Below are 9,984 nucleotides of genomic sequence, written 5' to 3' on the forward strand. Positions count from 1 at the left end.
ACATCACACATATCTAGGTTAAATAGATGATGTGTCATGTAATAAATGAATAAAGAGATAAAAGTGGTATAATAGCTAGTTACTACTAGTATGAGTAAAATCACACATATCAAGGCAAGTTGTGTCTATAGCCTAATAAATGAAGTGTTGCATATCACTACACATATGTTACTCCCCATTATAAAGGTAATAACATAGATTAGTAACATGAGCATGTTACCAGTCTATGTTACTACCCATTGTGGCTAGTCTAAGAGGTATCATACATGCCAACTAGACTTTTTAGATGATATGACATGTAATTAAATAAGGAAAGAGAGGATGTGGTACCATATTAAGAGCATCTCAACAGGCGCCCAAAAAGAGCTCCGCGCACTAAAATTTTATTTTTTTGGGCGCTGAGCAGCTCTAGCAGATGCGCTAAAAGTTTTTGTGCGCGTGCGCTGAAAAACGCTATCGCGCGCAGTATATTTTAGGCTCCGGATTGGGCGCGCTTCACAATTTGCACTGTCTGCTTTTTGGGCGCGCGTCTTTGGGCGTCTGGTAAAGCAATGTTGGTCCCGACGCATTAAAAATGATATAGTGGCGCGCTATAACTTTTATTGGGCACGAGATTTTTGTGTGGCCGTTGGAGATGCTCTAAAGCTGGTCATAGTGGGAATAACATAGGTAGTAATATACATGCCACATAAGCAAAAAAGATGATATATGAGGTAATTAATGAAAAGAGAGGCAAATAGAGTAACATAATATGTTACCATCACATAGCAGTTCCCAATGCAAAATGAGTCTACAAAGTAATAAATGAGGTGATGCATAACACTACACATATGTTATTACCCATTATAGAGGTAGTGGCATAGACTAGTAATATATGCATGTTACTAGTCTAAGTTACTCCTCATTATGACTAGCCTAAATGTTGTACTATTTTATGACATGCATAATAATCAATAAGACAACGTACCAACTTATGATATGCTAGGATTACAAAATTAGTATCATGCACTAGTATCATATACTCCCTCCGTTCTTAAATATAAGTTTTTTAAAAGACTACATACGAAGTAAAATTGATAAATTATACCCTAAAAGACGCCTATATACATCCGAATGTAGTCTCTATAATGAAATCTTTAAAAAGACTTATATTTAGAAACGGAGGGAGTATTACATGCACTATATAATACTCCCAACCTTATAGAATACGTATGGCAATTAATACCAACCTTAGGAAGCTTTGGACAGTATACTAGTACTCTTTTTTCTTTGAACACAACAGACAGTATATACTACTCTTAAACGCGGTAAATTTGTTGTTTCTGTTTTATTGGGATTGCGTGTTTAGTTTATTTGGAAACCGAAATTGTGGGGCCATCGGTTGGTGGAACGCATCACGGGCACCGCTCCGACCGGTACTGTACCTCCTCTATAAGTACTAGTACTAGTCCCTCTTCCGTCTCAGATCCTCTTAGTCTGCATCTTGTGGTTCATATTCTATCCCTCCTCCCCTCAATAGCGTTGAGTCTCTTGCCCCATGGCCGATTGGTCGCCATGTTTCGTTCCTGGGGAACGTAGCCTTGGACAACGTGGTGAGGTCCTTATCTTTCGTTGCCTCCAGTTCAAGCATCTTAAATCTCTTTTTAAGATCTGATTGTATACTTTGATTCATGGCTCATTATCGAGTTTTTTTCTGATAGCATGGGTTATATGTGAATCGACTGAATTTTCTTTGATGTTGTAAGTCGATTTCGGGTAGAGGAAGAAGGTGACCCATGGATGTTGCAGTGCTATGAGAGCTGTGACCTCGACGGCGAGGTCGAGCTAAGACCTCTCCGGATACTGAGAGCAGCCTCGCAAGAGGGGATGGGGTGTGGTGGCTCGCCCGCGAAAAAAGTGCGGACGGCTGCAACAGATCGACCGGTGGTGGTGGGCGGTTCAGAGGAGGATGAAGATTTAACGGCTGAACAAATTGACTTGCACAATTTGTTTTCCGGTCATAGCCAGACCCAAATTCATGTAAGTTGTATGTTTGGTTTGATTCTTTGGTTCATGGTTTGCAGCAAGTAATTTTTATCTATGCAATCTCTTGGCGTGGAGTGCCACCTATGAATCGTCTCTGTGACCTTACTACTCCCTCCATTCCAAATTACTACTCGTGGAGGGAGTACATGTTTGGATCGACTCTCATCCAGTGTCTCCTGATTAAACCGTCCCTTCACAAAAAATCCCGATCAGCGGAACAACATCATGCCCCCAAAAAGATTCCTGCCCTCCCTACTTTCCTTCCACCCGGCCCGACGAACCAACACCCGGCCCGACGAACCAACACCCAGCCCGCCTACCTACACCCGATGGACCTCACTGGATCCATCGTTTTCAGCCCAATAACCCCCGAAACCCTAGACATACCAGCTACTATATAATCCCTCCCTCGAACGGCCGAGGGGCACCAGATCCTTCCATTCGAAGCGCCGCCGCCGCCATTCCGCCGAGATCCCCCGAGCCCTCGTCGCGGAGATCACCTCGTCTCACCCGTGGTCGGTGTTCTCCTTCAACTTGCTCTCCCTTGAAGCCAGCCCGTCTTCCTTAACTCCCTAATCTGACTAGAGTTGCTTGATTTTGCAGCGATGGCCAACAACCCCCCTCGTTTCTCCTTCCTGGTGAAATATTTGGTAGATATGTTTTTTGTTTTTGGTTGTGTTCATATATCACATTAAGCAGTAAATTAAGGTTCTGGGTGACGTTTGGTACCAATTAATATCTATTTGTTTGATGAAAATCATGTTAATACATCCAGGACTAATTTAAAAAGGTTTCCTTACAGTTGAGTTTCAAAACAATATGTTACGTTTCACAGTTTGCTGTTCCTAATTGTTTTGCTTTGTCTTCTGAGTTCTATCACATTCAGCAGTAAATTAAGGTTCTGGATGACGTTTGGTACCAATTAATATCTATTTGTTTGATGAGAATCATGTTAATGCATCCAGGACCAATTTAAAAAGGTTTCCTTATAGTTGAGTTTCAAAACAATATGTTATGTTTCACAGTTTGCTGTTCCTAGTTGTTTTGCTTTGTCTTTTGAGTTCTAGTGTCAGCTTGATTTTTGAAATAAGATCCCAGCGGTTCATGCTGAATATACTATGGATGGCTTTTGGTCCTGTTTAAGAGAACATGAACTTGTGGATGCTTGGATCATAGACATTCGTTTGACTTATTTCTGGTTCTTGAGTTTTGTCGCATCACATTAAGCACTAAATTAAGGTTCTGGGTGATCGTTTGGCATCACTTATGTTCATTTGTTTGGAAACACGCAGTTGTGGATGCTTGATAATAAAATTGGCTAGATTTACTTCTGTTTTTTAAAGCTTGTTCATATCGTTGAGCAGCAATTTTAAGTTAGTGGTTGATCGTTTGGTCCCAATTAAGATTCAGTTTGTCTAGTTCACATCTAGATGTTTTTTAAGGATGTCACATCTAAGCTCCCATATATAGCCATCAGCTTGTTTTTTGCTGTATGATGGATTGCTTTTGTCCTTTATATGTTGCTCTGTCCGATCAATGTAGCTAGCTCAATCTCTTTGCTATTTTGATGTCTCTTGTTTTGCCCTAACAAATTTCATTTTTCTAAATGTAGATGATGATTCCCCGGCTCTTGACATGACCGACCACGTCAATGACTTGGCTGAAGCCGTGGGAGATGGCAAGTGAAGCTGCCCCACCCCTTTCAAGTGAAGATGACGTTTTGCCCGCCTGAAGCAAGAGATTATCTGTTCGGTCTATCTTGAATGTGAACGTTGTTTATTCAGTACTACCTGTAGTTTAAGTTCTTTATGTCTTTGGAGCAAAATTTTGAAATGGCTTTGATCTGTGGATAGAAATGTTGACTCTTATCCTTCTTCTGGTTTAGCTGTGGATATAATGGGTGAAGTAACATATATGCTTCATGCACCAGCTATAAGTTCTGGCTGGTAGAACTTTTGACTTTTGAAAAAACTATGTTGTCCGACTGCAGATCTTTGAATCGGCTTTGAGCTGATGATACAGATGTTTCTATCGTATCTCTTAGACTTCAGTACCAAAAGTTTGCGTGGTATGATCCTTGAGTTTTTCTGTGAATACGTCTGCTGAGATTGTAAGTTTGTGGGAAATCTTAGTCATGTTGCCGTCCATGAGCATAACAAGTGACGTCCGCTGAGATTGTAAGTACATAAGTTTGCGTGGTAGTTCGTGGGCAATCTTACCCTCCGAATCTTAGTTTTGCCTCGTCTATGGACTAATTTAAAAAGATTTGCCTCGTCGAATACAATTGCCAGGACCACATGCGGACTTTCTACTCGCTAAGATAAGAAAGAACCAAAATCCCTCACACTTCGACGTGGAAACGAGCCAATCAATGAAACAGCCGCGGGACACATTACCAATGGCTCCACTCTTCTTGCCTTCTTCACCTTCTCGATTTTGCCCCTAGAAGCTTCACTCCCAGAAGCAATCGACATGACAGGCAGCGGCGACGGGCAGGATGTAGCACGAGGGAACATATCTCCATACATGCCTGCTTCCCCATTGGCAGGACCAACTTTGATCTCGGGCAGCAGGAACACAACGGGCACAACGTGGAGCTTGACGAGAGCGGTCTCTGCACTTGCCAAAACACTCCTAACTCGCGCGATGCAGTCATGAAGCTCAGCACGGAGTAGCTCAATCCGCTCCATGAGGACGGGCTTCAACACCACATCAACCGGGGTTGCATCGACATTTGATGCACACGGTGGGTGGGTGGGGGGGGGGGGGATGGTGGAGCAGCATGTCGCGGTGTCGTAGTCTGGCCGGTGCAGTGTTGTGCATGACAGAAACATGCTTTGTAGCCGAATCGGAGACATCCCATGCTCCGGAATGGATCCCTACACTCGCACGATGACCCTTGGAGAGGCACCGGAAGCAACGGTCTCTCAGCCACGTTGGGGGAGCTAGCTGAGCGACGGGCGTAGAGCCACAGGAGGGGGCAGGAGGCAGCGAGTGGCGCCCTCATACAAGGTGCGAGCCATCTAGAAGATCCCTAGAAGGTGCGGGCATGCCGCACATGGGAACCACAGGCGCCGCACCTCGAACGAAGCAACCATGCCAATCACCCCAACCTGAACGTGACTCCCTTGGACAGAGTCACGTGGCTGCGACAACAACATCCAAGTAGCAATGGCCGACCAAACCCCTCAGCTTATATAGGCACCACGGGTATCTTGGGTTACAGATGGTCAATACAATCTAGGGATAAACATGCCGATCATTCAAACATGCCTTGAAGTGTACGCTAAGTCTTCGGGGATCTTCATCTTGATTGTGCAGAGGGCCAGGGCATACATGACCCATTCATTAGTTACCGGTGGGTCCTTGACCTGGCCCAGGAGTGGCGGACCGACGTAGTGTGCACCCGTAGTCCAGGACACCATCAGTTACTAATGGTTGGCTCGCCCGCCATATCAGGACCTGGTAGGGGCGGACGCGGAAGCACACGACCAATGGAGGCGTCAGCTAGAGGAGCGGAGGGTGGCGGGGTCGAAGATGGTGTTGTGGCTGGCTCGGCAAGGTGAGGGGCCCATTGACCACCCACAGATTGGTCAGACCTACAGAGAGCAAGCACGACGGTGGAAGCTTTGGCCTTGGTGCGTGCGCCGCTGCCCGATGATGCAACTGCGATCTTGGGAGAGAGTGTGACCAGGGGCGTCACCAAAAGCACACTAGCCCCAACGGTAGTCCCAGGGCCGTGCCCAGCCACCGGCGGCGGCAGGAGCGTGGAGACCCAATCCAAATCCTGCCGGTCTGGACTAAAAGGGCAAGGGACGCAAGCTCCATATCCTCCGGATATGTACTGAGAGACCCGATCCGGGGGCGGCAACGTGGCCGGCGGCGGCGGCAGCGCGCCCGAGGCGGCTCCACCCAACAGGGAAGCATCGACAGCGGTGGGCGGTGGGGCTAGAGTGGTCATCGCCGGAGTAAATTGCTCAAAACCATCACATTTGTGGCTAGGATACGCCTTTACTACCGCGTTTGCTGAAAATCAAAAATTACCACCACTTCCATGTCAAGTGAGTAACAAAACACACTGATTCGAGAATGAGCCGCGACTAAACACTAAACTGACCGCTTGGACCCACATGTTGGACCTATGTGGACAATGCGCTCAGGTGGTCGAGGGTCCCACGTGTCATCCCCACACCTCCTTCTTCCTCCTCACATCTCACTTCCCTTCTCACCCCTCCTCGATGAATCCTTTCTCTGGCCAATCTCTCCCCAGATGCGTGGAGCAGCTGGAAAGTTTGCCCGACGGCCATCGGCTCGACTGGCCCTCCCTCCCGGACGACACCACGCTAAACCTCTTCGCGCGTCTTGGCTACCACGACTGCGCCGGCCTCGCCGCCACCTGCTGCACCTGGTGGGCGTTGGCGGCCTCATCGTGTGGGTTGGTGGCGCTGGACCTCCATCGCCTCGACCCCGCCTTCACGATGTCGCCGACGCCCCCACCTCCCTTGCGGAATTAAGAAGACGTTACGACTACATCAACCAAACGCTTCCGTTGTCGATCTACAAAGGGTACGTAGATCACACTCTCCTCTCGTTGCTATGCATCACCATGATCTTGCGTGTGCGTAGGAATTTTTTTGAAATTACTACGTTCCCCAACAGTGGCATCTGAGCCTAGGTTTTATATGTTGATGTTATATGCACGAGTAGAACACAAGTGAGTTGTGGGCGATATAAGTCATACTGCTTACCAGCATGTCATACTTTGGTTCGGCGGTATTGTTGGATGAAGCGGCCCAGACCGACATTACGCGTACGCTTACGCGAGACCGGTTCTCCCGACGTGCTTTGCACAGAGGTGGCTTGTGGGTGACAGTTTCTCCAACTTTAGTTGAACCAAGTGTGGCCACGCCCGGTCCTTGCGAAGGTTAAAACAGCACCAACTTGACAAACTATCGTTGTGGTTTTGATGCGTAGGTAAGATTAGTTCTTGCTTAAGCCCGTAGCAGCCACGTAAAACTTGCAACAACAAAGTAGAGGACGTCTAACTTGTTTTTGCAGGGCATGTTGTGATGTGATATGGTCAAGACATGATGCTGAATTTTATTGTATGAGATGATCATGTTTTGTAACCGAGTTATCGGCAACTGGAAGGAGCCATATGGTTGTCGCTTTATTGTATGCAATGCAATCGCGATGTAATGCTTTACTTTATCACTAAACGGTAGCGATAGTCGTGGAAGCACAAGCTTGGCGAGACGACAACGATGCTACGATGGAGATCAAGGTGTCACGCCGGTGACGATGGTGATCACGATGGTGCTTCGGAGATGGAGATCACAAGCACAAGATGATGATGGCCATATCATATCACTTATATTGATTGCATGTGATGTTTATCTTTTATGCATCTTATCTTGCTTTGATTGACGGTAGCATTATAAGATGATCTCTCACTAAATTATCAAGAAGTGTTCTCCCTGAGTATGCACCGTTGCGAAAGTTCTTCGTGCTGAGACACCACGTGATGATCGAGTGTGATAGGCTCTACATTCAAATACAACGGGTACAAAACAGTTGCACACGCGGAATACTCAGGTTATACTTGACGAGCCAAGCATATACAGATATGGCCTCGGAACACGGAGACCGAAAGGTCGAGCGTGAATCATATAGTAGATATGATCAACATAGCGATGTTCACCAATGAAACTACTCCATCTCACGTGATGATCGGACATGGTTTAGTTGATTTGGATCACGTAATCACTTAGAGGATTAGAGAGATGTCTATCTAAGTGGGAGTTCTTAAGTAATAAGATTAATTGAACTTAAATTTATCATGAACTTAGTCCTGGTAGTATTTTGCAAATTATGTTGTAGATCAATAGCTCGCGTTGTTGCTTTCCTGTGTTTATTTTGATATGTTCCTAGAGAAAATTGTGTTGAAAGATGTTAGTAGCAATGATGCGGATTGGATCCGTGATCTGAGGTTTATCCTCATTGCTGCACAGAAGAATTATGTCCTTGATGCACCGCTAGGTGACAGACCTATTGCAGGAGCATATGCAGACGTTATGAACGTTTGGCTAGCTCAATATGATGACTACTTGATAGTTTAGTGCACCATGCTTAATGGCTTAGAATCGGGACTTCAAAGACGTTTTTGAACGTCATGGAGCATATGAGATGTTCCAGGAGTTGAAGTTAATATTTCAAGCAAATACCCGAGTTGAGAGATATGAAGTCTCCAACAAGTTCTATAGCTAAAAGATGGAGGAGAATCGCTCAACTAGTGAGCATGTGCTCAGATTGTCTGAGTACTACAATCGCTTGAATCAAGTGGGAGTTAATCTTCCAGATAAGATAGTGATTGACAGAATTCTCTAGACACCATCACCAAGTTAGTAGAACTTCGTGATGAACTATGATATGCAAGGGATAACAGAAACGATTCCCAAGCTCTTCGTAATGCGGAAATTGACGAAGGTAGAAATCGAGAAAAACATCAAGTGTTGATGGTAGACAAGACCACTAGTTTCAAGAAAAGGGCAGAGGGAAGAAGGGGAACTTCAAGAAGAACAACAAGCAAGTTGCTGCTCAAGTGAAGAAGCCCAAGTCTGGTCCTAAGCCTGAGACTAAGTGTTTCTACTGCAAAGGGACTGGTCACTGGAAGCGGAACTACCCCAAGTGATTGGCAGATAAGAAGGATGGCAAAGTGAACATAAGTATATTTGATATACATGTTATTGATGTGTAATTTACTAGTGTTTATAGCAACCCCTCAGTATTTGATACTAGTTCAGTTGCTAAGATTAGTAACTCGAAACGGGAGTTGCAGAATAAACAGATGCTAGTTAAGGGTGAAGTGACGATGTGTGTTGGAAGTGGTTCCAAGATTGATATGATCATCATCGCACACTCCGCTATACTTTCGGGATTAGTGTTGAACCTAAATAAGTGTTATTTGGTTTTTGCGTTGAGCATGAATATGATTTGATCATATTTATTGCAATACGCTTATTCATTAAAATCAGAGAATAATTGTTGTTCTGTTTACATGAATAAAACCTTCGATGGTCATACACCCAATGAAACAAGTTCATTGGATCTCGATCGTAGTGATACACATATTCATAATATTGAAACCAAAAGATGCGAAGTTAATAATGATAGTGCAACTTATTTGTGGCACTGCCGTTTAGGTCATATTGGTGTAAAGCGCATGAAGAAACTCCATGCTGATGGGATTTTGGAATCACTTGATTATGAATCACTTGGTGCTTGCGAACCATGCCTTATGGGCAAGATGACTAAAGACTCCGTTCTCCGGAACAATGGAGCGAGCAACTAACTTATTGGAAATAATACATACTGATGTATGAGATCCGATGAGTGTTAAGGCTCGCGGCGGGTATCATTATTTTCTGACCTTCACAAATGATTTGAGCAGATATGGGTATATCTACTTAATGAAACACAAGTCTGAAATATTTGAAAAGTTCAAAGAATTTCAGAGTGAAGTGAAAAATCATCGTAAAGGGAAAATAAAGTTTCTACGATCTGATCGTAGAGAAGAGTATTTGAGTTACGAGTTTGGCCTTCAATTAAAACAATGTGAAATAGTTTCACTACTCACGCCACCTGGAACACCATAGTGTAATGGTGTGTCCGAACGTCATAACCGTACTTTGTTGGATATAGTGCGATCTATGATGTCTCTTACCGATCTACCACTATCGTTTTGGGGTTATGCATTAAAGACAGCTGCATTCACGTTTAAAAGGGCACCATCTAAGTCCGTTGAGACGACACAATCTGAACTGTGGTTTGGCAAGAAACCAAAGTTGTCGTTTCTTAAAGTTTGGGGTTGTGATGCTTATATGAAAAGGTTTCATCCTAATAAGCTCAAACCCAAATCGGAGAAATATGTCTTCATAGGATACCCAAAGGAGACTGTTG

At 44.7% G+C, this 9,984-nt stretch overlaps 1 protein-coding gene across 8 annotated transcripts; it reads left to right on the forward strand.

Moving 5' to 3' along the window:
• Positions 1-1,401: 1,401 nt before the first annotated feature.
• On the forward strand, positions 1,402-4,061 carry LOC125512228. 8 transcript variants are annotated; one of them, XM_048677323.1, is made up of 4 exons: positions 1,402-1,592; positions 1,760-2,019; positions 2,629-2,663; positions 3,638-4,061. In XM_048677323.1, coding segments are annotated over exons 1-4 (351 nt in total). In that variant the 5' UTR covers positions 1,402-1,537; the 3' UTR covers positions 3,639-4,061. The 8 variants fall into 8 exon arrangements, 2 of the variants coding, with proteins under 2 accessions (XP_048533280.1, XP_048533281.1); XR_007285259.1 differs by having other exon boundaries at positions 1,442-1,592; positions 1,746-2,019; positions 2,629-2,675; XR_007285261.1 differs by having other exon boundaries at positions 1,446-1,592; positions 1,701-2,019; positions 2,629-2,675.
• The last annotated feature ends 5,923 nt before the right edge of the window (positions 4,062-9,984 follow it).

This window comes from Triticum urartu, chromosome 6 (genome assembly GCF_003073215.2).
Source record: "Triticum urartu cultivar G1812 chromosome 6, Tu2.1, whole genome shotgun sequence".
Taxonomy (NCBI): domain Eukaryota; kingdom Viridiplantae; phylum Streptophyta; class Magnoliopsida; order Poales; family Poaceae; genus Triticum; species Triticum urartu.

Bases quoted from the DNA above. Each gene is read 5' to 3' on its own strand.
- LOC125512228 (XM_048677323.1), top strand. From the start codon at position 1,538: ATGGCCGATTGGTCGCCATGTTTCGTTCCTGGGGAACGTAGCCTTGGA. The intron at 1,593-1,759 runs GTGAGGTCCTTA...GATTTCGGGTAG, and splicing joins ACGTAGCCTTGGACAACGTG to AGGAAGAAGGTGACCCATGG. The intron at 2,020-2,628 runs GTAAGTTGTATG...TTGATTTTGCAG, and splicing joins ATAGCCAGACCCAAATTCAT to CGATGGCCAACAACCCCCCT.